At 42.8% G+C, this 22,238-nt stretch overlaps 1 protein-coding gene across 5 annotated transcripts in view; it reads right to left on the bottom strand.

Moving 5' to 3' along the window:
- SEPT6 (septin 6) overlaps window positions 1-22,238 on the bottom strand; it is a 41,281-nt gene that overhangs the window by 11,278 nt on the left and 7,765 nt on the right. For 4 of the 5 annotated variants that reach the window (XM_015427072.1, XM_015427070.1, XM_015427069.1 and 1 more), the window contains exons 2-8: window positions 12,799-12,994; window positions 11,923-12,112; window positions 11,389-11,547; window positions 8,524-8,620; window positions 6,495-6,663; window positions 6,037-6,169; window positions 2,965-3,155 (exon numbers count right to left, since the gene is read on the bottom strand). In XM_015427072.1, coding sequence (XP_015282558.1) covers window positions 2,965-3,155; window positions 6,037-6,169; window positions 6,495-6,663; window positions 8,524-8,620; window positions 11,389-11,547; window positions 11,923-12,112; window positions 12,799-12,965 — 1,106 coding nt within the window. In that variant the 5' untranslated portion in view covers window positions 12,966-12,994. Of the gene's footprint in view, window positions 1-2,047; window positions 2,094-2,964; window positions 3,156-6,036; window positions 6,170-6,494; window positions 6,664-8,523; window positions 8,621-11,388; window positions 11,548-11,922; window positions 12,113-12,798; window positions 12,995-22,238 lie in introns of all 5 variants that reach the window. The other variant, XM_015427071.1, reaches the window with a different exon arrangement.

Below are 22,238 nucleotides of genomic sequence, written 5' to 3'. Positions count from 1 at the left end.
AAGGGAAACTGTAATCACTAGTCTAATACGGTATTAACAAGTAATGCAAATGATGCTACAGAAAGTGACAGTAAAATGGAGTCCTCTAGTGACCTCCAGGGAAGAGTTTAAAATACTGTTGAAACATATGAGTGGACAACCAAATCCACAGCATATCCGGCAGCTGTGCTAAAATTAGCACCTCAACAGTTTTCAGTGTCCCCCTTTTTTGTTCTTAAATTTAAACCATGTAAGGGAAGCACATGCTGTATTATATTTACTTTTTAAAATAAATATTATTTAATTAAAAACAATTTCCATAACAAAAATAATGAAGCTTTAAGTTGGTTTTTATATAATTTTACTCCACAATTCGTTTATTTTTTTCCTTATCAAATATTTCAGTTCAAATATTTGTTGCTAATGCTACATAAAATTAAGACGGCATACTCTTAAAATAAAACTGTTACTAAATAGTAAGTCAAACTAAACACACTCAATCAGATTATGTTGTATTTAGACCCTGGGAAATTTTCGGATTAAAAATGTTTCCTGGAAAATCTAGATCATCAGTGTGAACAAGAGGAGATGACTTGTATGTCAGAATTCTCCTTTTATGCTTACTCTTTTGTATAAGATGAGCCACTGGGGTGCATAAGAGCCTTTGTAGCTCGTCACACTAGGGAGGAAGGGGTTAAACAGTCCTCTGTCTGCATCTCAGCTAATGCAGGACCTGGTATGTATTATGGCAGCAGAATAAAGAGGTACAATGGACTGCACTAGTTCAGGCTGAAGACAGAAGGTTACATTTTTTGATACTCACCCATGACAAAAACTTCCTAAAAGTAAAAACAACAACAAAACCCTAGAATTTCATAGAGGAAGATTCTAGCCTTGCCTGTCCCCTGTTGTATTAATATTCTACTTGTAAGGAATGTAGATAATCAACTGCATAAAGGAGCATTCAAAAATGGGATCTCGTATCTGCAGTCTGAACTGGTACAATACATTCTAGCCCCTTAGATCTTTAGTGCCTGACTCCACTGTGCTGTGAGCAGACTTCCCAGGCCTGCACTAGTAAATGCTGGGAGATTTTTAGGGCAGTGACTGGGAAGGGTGAAGTTTCAGAGGTGACATTACTTCCAGGTGATGCTGTAGGAATTTCCCCTAATTGCTGTGGTAAAGACCTAAAAGACTAATGGAAATTCCTAGTGCGTCACCATCAATGCCATCTTCCGCCCATTTTTACTCCCGCTCCTCAAATTATCGAGGGTGGGTGCAGAGGATTGCTTGCAAATGGCAGGCTTAATTGTGGGTTCAATTTAAAGATGACTCTGCTGGGTGTCAATCCTAAAAGAAATCAACCCTGACTGTTCCCTGGAAGGCCAGATAATGAAACTGAAGCTCAAATACGTTGGCCACCAAATGAGAAGGGAGCACTCACTGGAGAAGACCCTGATGCTGGGAAAGATTGAAGGTCAAAGAAGACGGGGACGGCAAAGGATGAGATGGTTAGACAGTGTCATCGATGCAACGAACATGAAATTGAGCCAACTTCAGAGGACGGCGGAAGACAGGAGGGCCTGGCGGGAGCTGGTCCATGGGGTCGCGAAGAGTCGGACTCGACTGTGCGACTGAACAACAACAACTGCTGGGTGAAACAAACTTACCTTATACAACACATAGCTAGCACCCACCGAGCCACCACATACACAGTGTTAGTATGCCAGCACAATGCTTGCCTGAGCTACAGGCCTGTGGCACGCTAACACTGCATGTGTGATGGCTGGGTCCCCACTGTAAACAAGATGCTAGATGTGTGCAACATCCCACGGGCAATTTCTTCTTGCCCTCCAGCATTCTGTTTAAATCAGGCATTTGGTCAGGCCTGGGTGAAGGGAGTTGAGGTGAATAATAAGGGCATGGTGGGGGTAACTGGGTTTGTTGGCTATGGTTGGTGCCGGATGATACTGCAGAGGCCAGACTGCAGGTCCAGTGTGGCAGTTTATTTTCGCACACAGTGCCTTTTGATCCCACTGCAATGGCTATTGCATTTAGTCAAGCTTACCAGCACAGTGTACCCTCATGCACCATGCAGCAAACAGCAGGGTTAACTGTAAAAACAGCATACAAATAACAACTCAGGAAGATGAAAACAAAACTTAGTTTGCCAAAAACAAAATCAAACTATGAATTAGTACTTTGTTTAAAAAGGAACAAAAAAACAAACCAACCTTAATGGGGCTAATCAACACACAGGAATGTCCTCAAGTCTAGAGTGACATATGGCCTAATTTTCCAGTACTAAATTGAAAGACTCCACTGGCAGAGAAGGCACCTCTCTACCTACTCATCTCTATGGTGACCCCCCCCCCCCAAATGCCTGGCATTGGTAATTAGAGCAGCAACCAGTACAATTTAATACTGGAAGTGCAGCTAATGTCTGAGGCAGGGGACTGGGCTTTAAATGGCAGGCCTTTCTTTTTGGATACCTTTGGTGGCAAGGAAATAATGGCTACATCTGTGCGGTGAGCGGATATAGATGTCCTGACTGTGATCGCTGCCACAGGGAACAATTTAAAGTAACCTCTCTGTCATAACATGTGAACTAACTTTCAGTCAGGCAATTTCCATACGTTGGCTGTGCTAGGTTTACCGTTAGATCAAAGTCATGTTTTAGGGCAAGCCTTTCCACAACAGGTCAGGGTTTGTCAAGGAATTTGCATTCATCCATTATTTCACATTTCACCACTGTTTCAGCCAATGGGATCAGAGACTTCCTTATCAGAGCAGAGAGTCAACTGACTTCTGTTAAACACACAGTAACTCTTTCAGGGAGAACATGGCAGTCTCTCGCTTGACTCTTTGGAGCCACTGCCTGAACTGAAGCAGCTAAGATAAGCCTGCTCTGTTCCAGCAGGTAAAGGAAGGGCAGTGGTGAGGGAAAGCAACAGCATGAAATGCCACATGAGGAAGCCAACTTACTTTTTCCTCTCCTTTTCTCGTTTCAGAGTTTGCGATCCTCCCGCTTGCTGGGCCTGAGACTGGAGCAATTCAGCTGCCGTCTTCCTCTGCTTGAATGCATTGACTTCATCATCCAGTGATTTCTTCTTGTCCTCCAGTTTCTTCTTTTCATCCTGGTGAAGTTTCTTCAGGCGATCAAATTTCTCGTGCAACTGAAAAGGGAAGAGCAAGTGAAAAAGAATGCCAGAGCAGAACAAAAGCACCAAGGATATGTCCTTACCAGTGGCAGCCATTTTTCCACTCTGGAGTTCTTCAGAAGCTTATCAGTAGCCTCTTAATGAAAAACATGGTGATAATGGTGGTTGGAATCAACTTGCTCTTACAATGCACAGCCACAGGAGAGCAATGATTATTGATACTCTTAGTTTACCCAGGGCAACAACAGAGCCCAATAGACTTGTAACCACGTTCTTTACGAATTGACTGCGTGTCCTGGAACATCCTTCCAAACTCTTTGCAGTAGGCAAGTGTGTCCCACTAGAAATGAGACAATCTGAAAGAGATTCTTTAAAGGCAGGGAGTTTGAAAACCATAAATGTAAGGAGAAAATAAGGGAGCCATTGAGCACTGTGGCTGTTATGGGGGTGAACCAATTGGGCATCACTTTAACACACCATTCCCTAATATGCTGGTGCAGAGGAGACAGAGTTGGCCCCTGGTCTAAAATCTTTTGCCCCATCGTGTTTTGTTTTCTGCCTAGTGCTGCCACTAACACAGTGTCGATTCTTCCTTTGTTCATCTTGTAGAAACTGAGCTAAAGCTCCTTGAGAATGCTGCATATTTAGAGTCAGGGACAGTTGTCTATGAGATTATCAAAGGACCCCTAACTTGAGGAGACAATAAAACACTTCATGTTCATTGCACTGAAGAGCTTCCCATTACCATTTCTAAATGCTGCTGTGCTTGCTGTGGCATAAAAACGAACTTGCTAATGCTTATAACAAGATTCAGCATGAAGTAGGCCTGAATTTAAATTTGGGCAAACATATACCTTGTTGTTGCTCTCAACCAAAAGAACACAGAATTCAAACCAAAGTCTGACAACACTGTTGATAAATGGTTTGAGACCAGAGTATCTGAAGAAGGACAATCTCCACCTGTATGAGTCTTCCCATTTGTTAAGATACTCCTCAGAGATCTTGCTTAAAGTTGCCAGCTGTAGTATTGGGGGGGGTGGGGGGTTGAGGGGCAATTTCATCAGCATCAGATCAACATGCACCATCACTTCTGGTGCAAAACTGGAAGTCCTGTCATCATGTTGCTCTATAAAGCTTTGGCTGAATCTCAAGACCACTGGCATGATGTAGTGTCATCACTTCCAGTTTTGCACCAGAAGTCATGGCGTGCACTGGCACAGTGCTTTTTTTTTTAATTCAAAATTTTTATTGAAGTTAAGGATGTTATACAACCATAATAAGAACATAAAACAACTTCTTCTTTTGTTTTTTTTCTTTTGTTAACAGACTGTAAGGCACAATATGTATTGTATACTATAGAGTAACATCTTGAAAGAAGCATAAACAAAAGAGCCTTCCCCCCTCTTCCCCTGCTGGCCCATCAAGTGCAGCAGGAGGGCTGCCAGGCCACAGTCAGTAACCCCCCTGGACACCTCAGCATTTTTAAAAACAGTATGGTAAAATCGTAGTGTTTTTGGAAATCCTAGAGCAGTGATGGCGAACCTTTTAGAGACCGAGTGCCCAAACTGCGACCCAAAACCCACTTATTTATCGCAACACGGCAATTTAACCTGAATACTGAGGTTTTACTTTAGAAAAAACAACTCATACGTTAACTTAAGATGATCCAAACATAGTAAGGAAAGCAATCCCAAATGCTTTCATTTACTTAAAATTATTTGGCAGAGAATTCGACACTTTAATGATGGTCTGGGCCTGGCTGGGGCGATGGCATGCGTGCCCACAGAGAGGGCGCTGAGTGCCACCTCTGGCACCTGTGCCATAGGTTTGCCACCACTGTCCTAGAGTGTCCGTGACATCACTTCCAGCCAGGTTTTACCTGCCACTGCACTCCCTGATTACCCCCACACAAGTGAAGGTTTGCCAGAAGGTCTCCTGCTATAACAAGAGATCCACAAACACCTATAAGGCAGGGAACAGGAGGCCCAGGCCAGTAAGTCTCCTGCTATAGGCGACCTCACACCTTTAACCCTATTACTTCCTCCCTCAGGGGCAGCTACTGTAGACAGGGCCCGTTGTGGGCCTCCCATATGTGACACACCTTCTGCGGGTTTATTCACTGGTATCTTTATTAGAACCTTCAAATACCAAGATAAACACTGTCATTTACCACAGTTTGTGATGAGGAATTTTGGCTGGCCTGTAAATTATTTTGAGCTGCTTCTTTCTGGGTTTCGTTTTTAATGTTGCTTTTGATAGTTTTAAATGAAGTGAAGCATTTACCTGCAATTTGCTTGCATTATAAGGCCATTCCATTAGGGAAACGCATTTGCTTTTGCAAATCATTATGGGAACATAGCTTTTGCAAACAGGAGAACCAGAGACAAGAAATAGAGCCTTTGCGGAACACACAAGCTTGCATGACCATATTAGGCGTCGCTAGGCCCGTTACTAAGGCTGCGCTGAACTCTGCTTGTTATTCTGTCATGAAGAAAGTTAACACCTGGCTGATAACAGGAAAATATCGGCCTTCCCACAAGGGAGATGTGATGAGCCAAGGATGTTTGTGGTTTTGCAAAAGAACACAATGCTTCAGGCTTCATGGGCAATGTCTGTGATAATCTTGCATGCCAATTCTAAGAAATGATTTTTTTCTGTACTCTGTTGGAAAACTATATTAGTCGGCTCAAACCTGCATTCGGGATACACGCCCTGTTTTGAAAGTGCCCTGAGAGGTGCTTTTGGCTGTACCGCGCGCTTAATAAACAACTGTTGACTCTCCTTGCTGACACCCCGGTGGTCTCTCTGTCTCAGTTTTCCCGCTACAGAAGAAGTGGGATATAAATATTTCAATTCAATAAAAGTAGGGTTTGCATTCAGATACACTTGTTCTCACCTCCTTTTCAGCCTCTTTGAGCTCTGCTTCCTTCTCCTTAACTCTCTGGACAAACATCTGCCTCATTTCCTCTTCCTTTTTCTGCAGCTCTCCCAGGAACTCATTTCTTTTGGCCTCATATGTTTCTTGTAAGCTAAAGGGAGTTTAGAATGGGAGCAGAAGGAAAGGCAGTATGATCAAGTTCTGTCTGCTATTCACATTACCAAAAATCTAATTATGTCCTAGAGTTTAGAGATCTACGTTTACATTGCTGCAATCATGTTGAATTGCATTAAATAGTAACTCTAATCCCCTAGCACCACAGAAATTTGGCCTTTGTTTTTATTCTGTCCAATTTATTCTAGCTTGAGTTCCAAGACAGAAGAAATTCAGGATATTTAAATAAATAAAATGTTCTTTCTCTTCCTCCTGCCTATCTTTCAGCTATGTCTTGTTAGAAATACTCTAGTGAACAATACCTGAATGGTTTGTTGTCTGGATCAGTGTCTTTAAATCCCATTTCTTCCAGTTTACATCGCCGGTACAACTCATAATGGCGCGTGTGTGTCTGCTCACGGAGATCCTCCATGTTGACACGAATCAACATCTCTCTCAGCTTCACAAAGTCACAGTGTGCTTCATTTTCCACTGAAAAGAGAGTCAGGGTGATGGGAAAAAACACATAGAGGTAATCAAGGGCTACTTGAATGCAGGCAGCTCTCCTTCTCATGCAAGTGAATTGTCCATCTCTTCAAAGCCATACGATTGTGACAACACACATTCACAGATACCATGCAGTACAGTTCCTGGTCATGTATGAAGGTGCTATGATCGCTCAATGTGATATCACCAGGCCCTGCCTCATGAGTTTTGGGGTTTGGGATGCTGGGGTCCTGGCAACCCAGAAACCTCCAAAAAGGCTCTTAGACAAAGCCTTCCTGGCCCACATTTTCAACACCACCGGTTGTGTATGTTCCCCCTATTTTTTTCAAGTGTTACGCAAAACAAAATTGCATCATAACACAGGAATAATACACCTAGATGAACTTGCTTTAAAGCAAGCTTCATGTGCAAAACTGGAAGTGATGTCACTGCATCATGCCAGTGGTCTTGAGATTCAGCCAAGGCTTTATAGAGGAACATGATAACAGCATTTCCAGTTTTGCACCAGAAGTGATGGTGCATGTTGACATGATGCTGATGAAATTGCCCCTAAACCCCCCAATACTACAGCTGGCAACCCTAAGCAGGCTTTTTAATACAATATTTTATACAATATTTTGTATAAATTTTATACAATTTTTAAAATTTTATTTTATAATGGCTGCCATATATCCGTGACCAAAGGAGTGACCCTCAGCTCTGTTTTAGTGGGATGCCTTCAGGACCAGGCTGGAAATGTGGGTTGTCATAATCAGACCCAGGACTGGAGTAGCTGTTCTCAAAACTCCAGTTACCACAGCTCAGGACTGAGCAGGATTTGGCAGATTTTAACTCTGGAAGGCTGGGCTTTAACTTTTTGTGCTCTGTTGACCAGGCAAGGACAAAAGGCAAGGGCGAGGCTTCCACTATATATACTGGGCTTGGCTACCCCAGAGGCCTCACTGACGGAGGACATTAATCGTGCACATTACCCATTTCCTTGGATACCTGAGTACTTTCAGTCCCAGGAGTGGTTCACACATGAAGGAGAATGAGATGGTAAAGAGGTGGCAAGGTTTGAACTGATAAAAAAAAGACTGTATAATTTCAGAATGCAGGTGATAGATTCTAGTTATGAAAGTCCCTTTGCATAAGATGCTCCCTGTAAATTGAAAACTAGCACAGAGAGAAGTTACTACCCCTTCTCTTTCCAACATGTGCAGGTTGCTATTTTCAGTGCGTTTTTACACAGAGCACAATCCTCCACTTTCTTCAGTCTGAAGCAGTTCAATCTATGCTCCCTCAGCCTTCTACATCTCTTGCCTGTGTGAACTAGGCCTAAATGTTGCCTGAAGTCACGTCCTGTGGTCTTCTGGGCTGTAGTTGCAGAGGCTAAGACGAGATATATTTTCACATACCAAGGAAGCCAGAGTCCTTCTGGGAAATAATTTTCAGGCCTAGCACCAGGCAAGGCCTGGCTAAGGCCTGATTCAAATGTGACGCTGATTAGGAATGCCAGCCTCCAGTTGAGACCTGGGGATCCCCTGGAATTACAGCTCATCTTCAAAGAACAGAGCTGAGTTCCCCTGGAGAACATGGATGCTTTGGAGGGCAGACTCTGGCACTGTACCCAAACTGAGGTCCCTGTCTTCTCCAGGCTCCATCCCCAAATCTCCAGGGGTTTCCCAGCCTGGTTCTGGCAACCTTCCCCTCCCCATCCACTGTCAGTGGCTGGGGGTGAACCTGGCAACCCTAGACACTGCCATGCCAAGAAGAGCTCCTCTGCATGATGTCACATATACCCAGTGCCTTGTTTGAACTTGCCCACTAGAGTGTGCAGCATTAACACACTAGAGCAACACTTACCCTGCACTGTCCCCCAGGGATACTGACGCGCTTTCATCATTTTATTCCCTATCTTCACTTCCTCTGTGCTGCCAATCACTGCAAACGGTAAGTGAGCCTAGAATAGAGTGAGTAAGAGAGGGAGGAGAAAGAGCCCCACCAAAGAAGTCAGCTTCCCTTTGAATAATCATACTTGGCATTTTTAAAATACTTCTTCTAAGAAACCGGTGCACTTTACAATAACCACATAAAGAAAGGATGGCCAACTGGTAGTAGTCTATGTGCTACACCTGGCTCCCATTCTAATTTTTCTTGGTCCCCTATCACTCCACCCCATCTGAGATGGGTAGGGAGACCAACGTATGCTGTCCTAATCTCCATGAAGGAAGACCAGGATAAAAGGACAAAAAATCTACAGAATAATAGATTATTTATATAATTCTTTTTATAATTTTCAAAACATGTATCCTATTGCAATCATTATAAATGATTACTTACAAAGAATTATCCGGACTTCTAGTAAGTATTTCTTTGCTGGCTGATTATAGTTTTTAATCTGTTTGCGTGGTCTGTTTCTGCAAATTAGTTTTTATTGTGCTTTGATGTTTTACTGATTTTTTTTGTTAATTCCATTTGAGATTTTGTTCTCAAAGCAAAAGACAATGTATGAATATTTTTTAAAAACACCGTTTTTAGATAGATGAGACATCCAAAATTGCAAATAGCTCCGAGGCAGAGACAGTTGTGGCTCTGTTGGCCATGAGTAGCACAGTGCTTTTTGCACCGGAGTCTCTAAGCAAGTAGTAAACAATTCTTTGACATATTATCTCTGGCTATAGGTTTTGATGTAAAGGGGCCAAAAACATCAGACTATAATAGCAAAGAAACAGTGAACTTTTCTATTTATTCTATTTAACATGCATTTATATTAATTTGCAAAATAAAAACCCCAACAAACTGCTTTAGAGATAACCATTTGTTCTTGCATTTAAAATAATCTTTTTACAATAGAGAAAGAGAGAGAGAGAGAAAGAGCCTGGGATCACATTTCTAAAGGTTGGAAAGAAAACTGCCAGGCACAGAAATAGAATGACTCCCCAGCCGTGAGAGACGGTGCATAAATACATGTGCATCCACCCTACAGGAAATGAATGGGAAATATGTTTCTCAAAGGCACTCCACAGTAAGAGTCGAAGATGGCTGCCAGAACATAACTCCTTTCAAAAGGCAGTTGTAAGAAAAGGGGGGAGGGGGAGGGGAAAAATCCTTAAGAAAATATTTGCAAGGCTGAATTTTGTGCTTCGCCACACACCTGCTATGAACACTATTATAACAATATTCCAGATGTGTAGTGAATATAATTCAATAACCAGTTTCAATGAGACTTCCAGCACATAACTTGCGGGCAGAGCTACAAAGTCTGTGTGCACAGAATGCTTCTAGGCCAAGTTAAATATGACCCAGAGACCCATTTTGATAAAAAGAGTTTAAATGTACCTCTCCCATGTTTTCTTTTTTAAAAAGCTAAAAGCGGCTATAAAGAAAAGGGGGGTTCATAAAAGGGCTGCTGCTTTTGGTGGAGGGGGAATTCCTGATTTTAATCACTCATGCGATCCCTGGGAGAAAATCTACATATGTAGGTTCCATACAGAGACCAGTAGTGGGTACTGATTTGCATCAGGCAAACACTACCTGGAGAAAATATTAAACCCCTTTCCCCAGGGCCATAACTCCAGTCTGGATCCACACACATTTTTTCAGCCATGGGAGATCCTAATTAAAGATCTTCCAGGTCTCATCCAGTGTTCCCTCTAAGTTGAGTTAGTGTGAGCTAGCTCAGTTTTTTAGCCTCCAGCTCACACATTTTTGTCTTAGCTTAGGAAGGATAGCTCCAGTCCAGAGCAAACTAATTTATGCAGTAGCCAAATCACTCGCTCACAACTTTAATGCCAGGAGCTCACGAAGTAGAATTTTTGCTCACAAAACACCACAGCTTAGAGGAAGCACTGGTCTCATCTAGTTTGGTCCTTTGTAATTCTCATTTCAATCATCCTTGCTATCTATAGATAAAATAGAATGCCTGTAGATAAAATAGGAGGAATCGGAGTATCAGGAAGGATAAGAGATAGTCTCTACTGATGATGGCACAGACTTCCTACCATTATGGAAAAGCAGTAGGGGTAGAAAGAGCATCCTGCTGCCCTTAACCCAGTGCAAATAACGGTTGTGTATACATGCTATGCTGCAATAAAGTCACCTGGAGCCCCTAGTAGCGGAGGCCAGGAAGTAGTCTTCACTTACTGCTGCGCTGGTTTTGTCTGTTTGTTTTTAAGGAGCTGGTTCATTTGCAGAGAGAGACAATGCACATGAAAGTAAAATCCATCAGCTCCCACATTAAAATCTGTTACATTTTTATCTTGCCTGCCTCTAAGGAGTTCAGGGTTGTGTTGTACATAATACTTCTTACCTCACAACAACCGTGTGTGATAGGTGAGGCTGGAAGATAATATCATGTCCAAAGTGAGAATGAGTGCCTGAGCGGAATGAATGGCTGAAACCAGTCCGAGAGCAATATTCTAACCACTATCCCCTGCTGGCTCTCAAGAAAAATTGGCTAGTGAAAGATCTGTACTGCAGAATACTGCTCTTGGTTGAGCCATATTAATTGTATTTTAATAAAAAGTAAGCCATCCACTATGCATGTTATTGTAGTAAACAGCAGCAATTCTATTGCTCTTTTTTATGGACTATAAATGCTTTACATACATCATTTCTGTAATTCCTACAACAGTTCTAGAAGGTTGGCCAGCACTATCCGTATTTTGCAAAATCCCCTCCCAAAAAAGGTATTTGCCCAGAATAAATTAACACTTTTTCATTGCTTACGTTCATGGTCCCATTTATTTCTGCAACGGACTCATCATCTGTAGGGAACTGGTAGATTTGCACCCCATTGCTGACAAGTTCACTTGTGATCTTAATTTTGAATTTTGTCAGTTCACTCTTGGAAATGGCATCCGATTTGGCGATAATAGGAATTATATCAAAAAAACAACGGGGGGGGGGGGGGAGGAAGGGTTGGAGTCCAAAGTTTCCCACTGAACATACAAAGCAACCTTAGACTGACTTAACAGCACTGGTCCTTCTACCCCAGTACGGTCTACCTCAACTGTCAGCAGCTCCCTGAGTTCTAAAGATGAAACCCTGCCACCCACAGTCCTTCTAAGGAGATGCCAGGCACTACATCTGAGACCTTGTGCATGTAAAATGTGTGCATTACCATTCTCCTTTCCCATCCCGTGGCACAGGAAGTGACAAGGAGGGCATGCCAAATGAAAAGGAGGGCCAATTTCTTCACATGTAAGAAGAAAAAAAGACCCCAAACAATTAACACTCCCTCGCTGATGCCGACACAAGTCATACCTTACTGTCCAGCTTCTTCATTGTTACCAAATCCAGAGATTTCAAAGAGTGGCCAGAGGGGGCAATGAAATACAAGCAGGCATGGATCCGGGAATCATGATAGCTGTGTAAAACCCGCCTGATTTTCAGTTCTTCTTGCAGATAAGCTTCAAACTGGGCATCAATGAACTCCACTATAGGCTTATAACTTTTTAAAGAAGGGGAGGGGGGATAAAACAGAAAACATATCACAAAGCATAAAGTATTCATTGCTTGTACCTCATTATAGGGTGTGGGGAAATTAGAAATCTTTGACTAATTCAGGAGATCACTTTGGATTACACAAAACCTTTGCCTACGCCATGAACAGTTATCAGTGCCTCCCCCCTACACAATTTTTATACAAGCTAAATGGGAAAAAAATCCCACCCACAGTCAGCCAGGACCATCAAGTAACCACAAATACCTTGATTCCTAGAAATCAAGGATAATTTCTGATGATACCCCAGCAGCTGGCTTGGGAAGGGGGGGAATTCCTCACGCTATTGGCTTGATCAGATTGCAAACTGGAAATGATGCAATTTACTAGTTGACAGAAGACCAACCAAGGTGTCCTATGGGTTTGTGGCTCTGGTACTAAGAGTGCTTGCATGAGCAGACCACTAGCAGAAGTAACTGAAAGTGTGAAGCTAACTTATACAATGTTAGGCCATCTAGCTCTGTATTGTCCAGAACCCTTCCAGAGAAGATGCCAAGGACTGAAATAAGACCCTGAGCATGCCACACAAATATTCTACAACCAAGTGGTGGCTAGCTGTTTGTCCATGCTTTGTCAGAAACCAGCTGACAACAGCACAAGGATCTTTAGCTGACCAACAGCCATCTCTTGCTTACCTGTCCTCTTTGTTAATCTGGTCCCCAAAACCCACGGTGCTAACAATGGTCAGCTTCAAGTGGACATTGCTTTCGTGAAGGTCGTAAGTACTGGATTTTAGCTGAACTCCTGGCTGTGAATGAGAGGCTGGCTCGCCTTCAAACTTGGTGTTGAAAAGGGTATCCATCAAGGTTGATTTCCCAAGGCCAGTTTCTCCTTTTGAGATTTAAAAAAGGCAAAAATTTTAACAAGATGCTAAAACTAAGCAGCAACTCATTTTGTCCTGATAGTTAGTTAATGGGATGAGCCATGTTAAAGAGAACCAGACCAGCTAAATGGGAGATGCAAACTGGTTTCCTGTATACAAGGAGAGGTGGCAGCACATATTCCACAAGCCTCAAAAGATTTTTTTTGTGACTGTACAGGAACAGAATACTGAATCATTTAAATCTCAAATCCCAAGGACTTTTGCACACATTCCAAAAAGTCTATTTTCAGAGTTAGGTCGCTGCCACTAAGCCAGGCTCATCAATTGACCCCTATAACTCACCTGGTGCAGCAAGTAAGGATCCCCATCAGGTAATTAAACAGGGAAGCTATATGAACACTGTTTCTTTTCAGGCACAACTGCATTTACTCATTTTGATCTTTCCAGTGGGATCCCAAACCCGATTCAAAACAGAAAAAAAGCAAATAACCATGAAGATTAATACACATATTTGTGGACCAGAAATTTTTGCAAAAGTATCTGTAAGGCTACCTTGACCATGGTTAGGATTTGCGGGGGGGGGGGGGATTCCCAGGTTCTAAAAATCTACACTGCTAATAATTTGATCTTTGTCTTTGGGGGAATAGGAAAAAATATTTTCTGGCTCCAGTTCCATATGCAGAGGCTTTAAAAGTGCACTGTAGACAAAAGTGTATTCTTAACATCAGTCGCAGAAGCAGCCTAAAAACAAGATGTGTGACATCGAGGCAATTTCTGTGCACTGTCCTTGGCTAAGGCTCCATCAAAAACTCACTGCATGAAAAAAGCACAACACTTCTACTCATTGCTGATTTGCCCCTAGTCTTTTGTACTACATTAATGCACTGACACAAATTTCCTGCATCACAGACCAGGAAAGCATTTGCCCTCTGGGGGTGGGGGTAGATGGGAAACCCAGGTCAGTCTGGAACAGAACAGCAGCTGCTCTCTCAGCCTTTTAGTTCCTCTCTCTCACACACAAACACATACGCACACACAAAATCAGGCCAGGGTGGAGAGGGGATAGAGGAACATAAAAAGAAAAACACATGGCTGTCCCTCTGGGATGGAACTGAACTGCAGAAGGTTTTAAAAATGAAAGAGAAATGTTTCTTCTTGAGCACCAGTTTAGTAAGTCTGAAGAGAAGAACAATGTTACGGAACTGAGCTTGGGCATATGTGGATGGCAGAGCTGAACGGAAAATGTTCATGGCATCTGTCTCCACCTACCCCAAACACGATCTGCGCACCATCAGGTTCTACTGATATACAGGCTGCAACAAAAGACATAACATTCTAAGGGCTGCCATAGCAGACTCTTCACTAATGGCACTACAGATACATACACTAAATGATTGATGGCTTTTCTGAAGTTCAGACTGAATCATGTAGAATTTTTTTTCCCAGTGCTCGTCCCAAGACATGCCCTCCCTTATAAATGTGCATTTGGGTGGCAGCAACAGTGCTACCCAAATTCCTTCATTCCTCTAAAATATTACCACTATATTCACCCAAAGAGAGAAATATATACATAAGATGATGGCAGGATACAAACCTGCCCTTTTAAAAGGCCATCAGAGTTTTTTCTTAGGGGATTCCAAGAAAACTGTAGCGTGTAGATATATTTTAAAAATAATAACAATCATCTTGCATTGAGAACCCCGTGGTGCTCCACAGGAATGGCTGCCATGTACTGCTGCTTGCAGAGTGAATTAGAAGTACCAAAGGGAAGCCTCTGTTTTCGTACAGATGCCAACAACTTGGAAGAATCAAGAAACAGGAACAGTAACATTACTTGTCCTGAGAAGATAGATATGCAAGAGAGGAAGAGAGATGTTGGGGCAGATCAATCAAGGTAAATGGAGCAAAGATCAAGGGATAGAAACAGATGGGCATGTTGTTATTTAAAGATGGCAGGAGCAAAACACAACAGCACATCATTTAGCCCTGCAGGGAGTCCTTTGTCAAATGCTTTGTCATAAAAAAACATTGTGAAGGGGTGGGGTGTCTAAGCATCTGCATGGCAGCAATCACTCTTTGCAAATGGCAAGAAGGCTTCTCAGAGGCTTATAAGAACATAAACAACCTTGCCAGATAAGGCTGAGGGTCCATCTGCTTCCAACGGAACAGCGGCATGCTTCTGTGGCGCACACATGAAGAATATGAAGGCAATCGGTGTTTGTCATTAAGAAAGCCAGCATGGCATACTGGCAACAGTGCCATTCTGGGATGTGACAGAACTGGGTTTGAAACCTTACTCTGCCATGGAAGCTCACTGGGTTTGTCACATTCTCCCAGCCTAACCTACCTCACAGTGTTGCTGTTCTGAGGATAAGTTGAAGGGGGGGGGAGAGAATGATATGGCAGGCTGCTTTGGCTCCCCATTGGGGAGCAAAAAATTGGGTGTAAATATTTTTATTTATACCCTGCTTTTCTCTTCAGCTGTTTGTCCCTAGTACTTGTTATCCAGAGATATACTGCATCCACTCATTTCTAGTCCTTATTGTGTAAATACATGTTTACTGGTAGCCTATGCTACTGTTTAATGAGACATAACACCCATATGAACTTCCTGTGGTGGGTGGAACTTTAGCATTCAATACAGATCCTAGTTGGCCCAATGACCCATTGTTCCATCACATGTGTGTTTGCCAAGAATACTTTAACCCTACTTCTCTCCCACCAGTCTATAGTAGGCAACCCACACATCCTTTGATACCCAAATCAATGCTCCTAATTTTTCCAAGCAGAAAAGAAGTGTGCAAAATGTGTGCGGATGTTCTTACTGTTGCCACACGAAAGTGGTCAGGTTCAAGATGAAGTCCTTGAACCACAAGGAAAGCCAGGATATAAATGTTTTAATAAATAGAAAATAAGGAAAGGGGGTCTGACTCCTGACCTTTAGAGGTGGCAAGTTGCAATGCAGTGCATGTGTTTTACTGTGTCTCTTGGGATGGTGGATATTTCACTTGACTGAACAGCCAAGAGCTGATTTTAGGTTGTGAAATTTTTGTGATGCGGCTGCTGCCACAAAACCACTACTATGCGGCCTTGCAAACTCCACGTTACAGCAACAGCACATGCAAGAACAAGATGAGGCTAGATGGTTACTTCCCATGGCTACTCCAAAGGATGGGCCGTGCATCTGTGGGAAGCATCATGAGCTGTGTGACCCATGACATCCACTCTGAGTCTCCTGTGTGACCTGTGTAATCTGCCTTGAGTCTCAGTGAGAAAGGTTGACTACAAATAATGTAAATGAATGAATGAATGAAGAATTAAACACAGCACTTGCATACGATTCATACTGCAAGAGGACTCAGACCATGTGAGAGTGGTTTTGCAGTGTCAACCACACCATAGAGGTAACCTATGAACTGGGCCCCGGGTATCCACCACAAAAGGGGAATACCAGCTCTCGCCAATGATGGCATATAACCATTCACTATAGTGATCATACCCACAATTCCCTCAGCAAATGCCAATTCTAAAGGCATATCTCCAGTACAAATATTGGTTTTACCCTAGATTTATCTGACACGGATAAAAGAATTCTGGGAACTGTCCTTCGGTAAGGGTGCTGACAGTCCTCTATAGAAATCCTACAGGTATCTTCCCTGACTGATTTACTGAGTTCCCTGAGGAGAAAAAATTACTATTAAACTAGTTTACTTCTGCAGCTAAGATAAACCCTCAATGTACCTTGACAACCCACACTAACAGCATCTTCCCTTCTCTCTCTCCTCATTTCTGACAGGAAAGGCCACTGCTTTGCCAAACCAAAGGCCAATATTCCCCATTTTTCTCAGCAACCGTGGCTGAAAAAAGATTTCCATACAGAAATTAGAGAGCTGGGCTCAAACCCTGCTGCTAGCCAAGACCTACAATACTGGGCTAAGACAGGACATTAACCCACCAATATATCCTTCGTTCCCTGCTTTCTTTATAAGTAAAAGCATTTATCTTTCAGTAAAGGCACTTTGCATTAAAGAATCAGAGCCTGCCAATTATCAGCCACTCAAAGCCATAATTATCCAGCTGCAGCTCATCTGGAGACAACACTGAATCAGACACCATGTAGGCATGGAGAAAATGCAGGTGTGGTGCCGGGGTCTATAAAAGACACTAGGCAGGGCACTGTGACTCTAGACCCCTAGACCCCATCAGAACACATTTATTTTTGCAAGTAACTCTCAACCAGTTCACAGACTATGGCATATATGGTCAGCCAGAACAGAAGCCCCAAGCCACTGCGGGGAGGGATCCTCCAGAAGGAAGATTAATTTCTGTAATACATGCAAAGGTTACGGCCTGCCTGGAAGACACACCTGCCAATCCAATTTGTAAATAACCAATTGCCTGATCACCAGCTAGGGTAGCAACAGTGTCTGTGCTGCAATCCAAGAAGTCCCTTTATTGAGGGATTTGTATCCCACCTTTTTCTGTGTTTAAGGCAGTGCAGAAACGGTGGTCAGTCCAACTAAGGAATACAATTCAAGATTCATCCTAATCCAGCTGTCTGGGGACTAGGTGCAATTACTTATTGGTTAAGGACCAAAAACTATACAGTGATCAACATCTTTCTCCTCTTTACAACTTCATAAGCAGTTTTCACTGCATTGTTTATTGTGTGTATTAAGAGTTTTTATTGCATTGCTTTCTAATTTTGTAATGCACTTTTATTATAATATACTGTTATTGTTGCATTATCTAATGTATTCCAGCTCTATTGCATTGCCGTATGTGTGTATAATACTGTTTTTACTGCATTTTTTAAAAGTTATGTAATCTGCCTTAAGTCTCAGGAAGGAAGGTAGACTATAAATAAAATGGTGTAGCGGCTAAAGTGTTGGACTAGGATCTTGGGGACCGAGGTTCAAATCCCTACTCTGCCCTGAAGCTTGGCGGGGAACCTCAGGCCAGTCACGCACTCACTCAGCCTAACCTACCTCCCAGGGTTGTTGGGGGGTGTTGTGAGACTAATGCATTGTCTAAGTTCCTTGGAGGAAGGATGGGATAAAAATGTAGTAATAAATAAATAAATTCATATTTTTCAAGACTAAAGTCCTGGTTTAAAATTAACCACTAGTGGAGTCCCAACTCTGGTCTCTTTATACTGCTGGGAATCTAAACAGCTGCCTGGATGGCATGACTGTTCACAGTCGCTTGGGGGGGGGGATGTACATTTTAAGCAAGACCCCAAAGACACTAATCCTAAAATAGAATCTCTTCTAGCTTTTTAGAGTAAGCATCAGCTGATCTGAAGATCCGTTCCCACCAACTACAGCGAAGTTTGAATTAAGGGTCTGGTTTTATTCAGGGATATTAATCTATATACAAACATGTAAATGTTATGAAGAATATGTTTCTTTCTAAATCCCAAATTTCACTTTCAATATTAATCAATCTCATTAAAATAATTTGCTTAAATCTACTGTCACTGTTTAAAAGATGAACCAAAGCACTTCCTTTTAACTCTCCAAGAGCTTAATAACAATACTACAGCTAAATAGGACACTCAAAACCTTTCAGGAAAATAATAAAAAAAGAAACTCTTTACAGCCTGGAATTTAGAGCACTAAAGCGCCAAGAATCCAGACATGCAACTGATTCACATAATAAATACTTTGTGTAAAGCCAGCAGAAATGTAACAGGAGTAGGATCAAACTGACCCCATGAACTTTTGGGGAAATATCACTGAACATTGTTTTCTACAATTTCATCCTCCATGTTCTTCAATTTCAGTGAGTTCAACTGCCTTGTGGTGTTTCATACTCCTGCACTATACACACTTGCAATTTTTGGTAAACTGCAGTGTATATACAGTGTTGTCCCCCCCCCCTTGTATTAAATGAGAAAGTGAAACAAGCATAAAGGGTGAACTTGACAAAATTACATTTTCTTATATTTTCTCCTTGGTATATTTGGTGCTTTTCTATTCCTGTAAAAGTGAAGTATTTCATGATTACAGATCTTTCTTTGCTCATGGTTTTTTATTTCTGTGACTGACTTTGGAGATATATTTAACCTCTACAGCAGATTAGTAAAAGACTTTTTTTTTGTTCAGTCAGCTGTTAAAATGAGGAAAGACAAAATGCCAGAAACCAAAGTGGCAAGTTTTTGCTCACAAATTCCAGCCTGAGGTGAAGGAAAAGAATCCTATTTGAAGTAATGTGGACTGTTTTTCTTCCCCCATGAAAACAGTTCAAGAGTGAAAGTGGGTTAAAGTTTCTTTGAAATCTATATAAATATGGACCAACTTCTTAATGATTCTTCAACCAAAGAAAAATAATGAGGTGCCTAAAATGCCCTCTTGCAACTCAAACACAACAGGCGCACATACTTGATTAATCACAGCTGAATGTATGAACTGACTCCAAGGGAGAGTGCTGTGTTTCAAGTGAGAGTAAAATGATGTCTGTGATGACTCATTCACACATGCAAGTCACCAAGTGGTGAACATGCATGTACTCCAAGATTTTCGGTGCAGGAAAAGACTTCTAATAAACACCTACACCTTATACTGAAGTACAGTGGTATCATGGCTCCACATCACAATTCCTTTCTTTCATATTCCTCATTGCCAGTCTTTGATTCCTCATTGTTCCTCTGTGACACGCCTCTGCACTGTGTATGTATTAAGATGGGAACAGGGATAATAAGGGACAAAGATGGAACTATGAAGGACAAATGTGTTCCTTCAAAACAGCAAGATGGGGCACCTACTTGCAAGTAATGTTTCTCATGGGAATGTGCTCCAGCCCATTGTTTCAAGCTGCAAGTTCAAACACCACATCCTAGAAATGGAAGAGGGCTGGGACTTTATCTAAACTGCCACATAACGCTGCCAAATTTGGCTCCTACTGACTCTAAGCCTTGGACATCATCTAAAATTAATCTCCAGGCTATGCTATTATAAGGACTACTACCAGAGTTTCCTTTCTTTCTGCCTTACAAGGGACCTGGGTATTTCAGTTAATGCTAGAGACAGATCCAAATAACTGCTGGCTTTCATATTTTCATTGGGAGAGCAGCCTTGGTTTCTTTGTCCCAGTGTGTTGTGATTTAACCTGCCATTTATTGGAGCTGCGGTGGCTCAAGTGGTTAAGACGCTGAACTGCAGGCTGTGGAAGGTCAGTAGTTCAGCGGTTCAAGACCCGGGTGCCGCAAGACAGGGTGAGCTCCTGTCTCTAGTTCCAGCTCCTGCCAACCTAGCAGTTCGAAAGCAAGAAATTGCAAGTAGATAAATAGGTACCACTTCGGTGGGAAGGTAACAGCGTTCCGTGCGCCTTGGAGTTTAGTCATGCCGGCCACATGACCACGGAAACGTCTTCGGACAGGGCTGGCTCTTCGGCTTTGAAACGGAGAGGAGCACCGCAACCCTAGAGTCGGATTCGACTGGCTTTCGAGCAAGGGAACCTTTACCTTTACCTTTATTGCTCTAAGCACAATGTAACTGAGTCAATCTGCAAGAAGCTTCCTAAAATACCATTTCAAGACTGTGATAAATTTAAGATGAAGCTTCTACCATGCCTTCTACAAGAAAAGTCTTTCTCTCCCTCTCTCCTTCTTTGCTTTAACATCAAGCCTGAGAAAGAGTTCTGTAAAGCTTGAAAGCTAGCATGTTGCTTTGTAATTTTCAGTTGGTTCTAATAAAGCGACTGTGTAACTGGTCCCATTTGGATCATTACCAAGGAAGTTAACAGCTGTTTAATGAGCTTCAGACTTCCCGGAACAACCCACAGAAGTCAGGTCTTAATCAGGAGGAGACGTAGACTGCCTCAGCTGTTCACACAGTTCATACTAGGAGGGAAGCATATTAATTTATTGCTTTTAAAATTAAGAGTTTCCTGGAACTGAACATTTCAAACCAGTCCCAGCTCTCCCTGCATTTCCACCCTGAATCAGTTCCACAGCAACATTTCCTGATGGTCACCAAGCTTTTAAGGTGTGATCTTTCACAGCTTGCCAAGGCTGGGAAGTTTTTGCCAGGCTCAAATAAAACAATGGCAGGGATTTAAGCCTGCCAGACTCTAACCTCTCATGAGCAAGCACAAAACACCCAACTCCTTCCTACATTTAAAACCTTTCTCTCTGATATACAGAAATAGATCCTTGTACTCTTAGGCACAATCTGTGGTAACAAACTTGGATAACAAAAGATATGCATAAATGAGGTCCCACATTTTCATCTCTTTGAACTAAAACCAGTTCAGCAAAAAAAGATCTGAAGATACACACACACAAACACATATATTTTAAAAAAATCACAGCACTGAAAAAGAACATATATGTTGATGTCATGGAGCAGCAAGGGAGCAAGTTGGGAGTTTTCAATTTGAATCTCAGTCCATTCTCTCTGCTTCTGCAACATGGCGGTAATAATATTGGCCTACCTTACTGAGTTGTAATGTGATCAGCAGGTTTTCTGAAGAATTTTGAAACAGAAGAATTTCCAGTGCCTTTAAATCAATCAAAATTTAATTTAGCCTGTTTGCAGTCTATCAGCTGGCAGTGGGGCTCGGATTATGTACCCCCCTCCGACATTGGTGCTGTGCAACGCCAGGTCCATCAATAATAAGACCATGGTCCTTCGGGACTTTATTACAGAACAACAAGTGGACCTGGCCTGCGTGACCGAGACCTGGGTGCGGTGCGGGGAGACCGTAGCTCTCTCCCAGCTTGCCCCGCCCGGGTTCTCGGTCCTACACCAATCAAGGAATAGGGGGCGGGGGGGAGGAGTGGCGATATTTGTGCGAGAGGCTTGCTCCTTCAGGGCGCTGCCCGCTGCGGAGATCCCGGGCATAGAGTGTGTCGGCCTGGTGCTGGAAGCTGAGGAGAGTTTGGCGATCTGGCTGGTGTACCGACCGCCTAACGCACCGGCCGGTAGTCCGCCGTCCCTACTGGAGGCCGTAGCAGGCGGGGCGCTGGAGCACCCTCGGCTTTTAGTCCTGGGTGACTTCAACGTCCATGCTGATGACGCGGCCTCGAGTCGGGCTACGGACCTGGTGGCGTCCATGGCGTCACTGGGACTCTCCCAATTAATATCGGGCCCCACGCATCAGGCCGGGCACACGCTCGATTTGGTCTTCGCGGCGGGGAGTATGGCGGACCGGATTACCACAATTGAGGTACCATGGTCGGACCACTATGCCCTGAAGGCTCGCGTAAATGTCCCGCCCCGACCCTGTTTAGGCGGCGAGCATATTTTA

This window comes from Gekko japonicus, unplaced genomic scaffold (assembly GCF_001447785.1).
Source record: "Gekko japonicus isolate JY-2015 unplaced genomic scaffold, Gekko_japonicus_V1.1 scaffold425, whole genome shotgun sequence".
In the NCBI taxonomy this organism is placed as follows: Eukaryota; Metazoa; Chordata; class Lepidosauria; order Squamata; family Gekkonidae; genus Gekko; species Gekko japonicus.
Note: the sequence above shows the minus strand (reverse complement) of the source record. Positions and strands in the feature narration are given on the sequence as shown.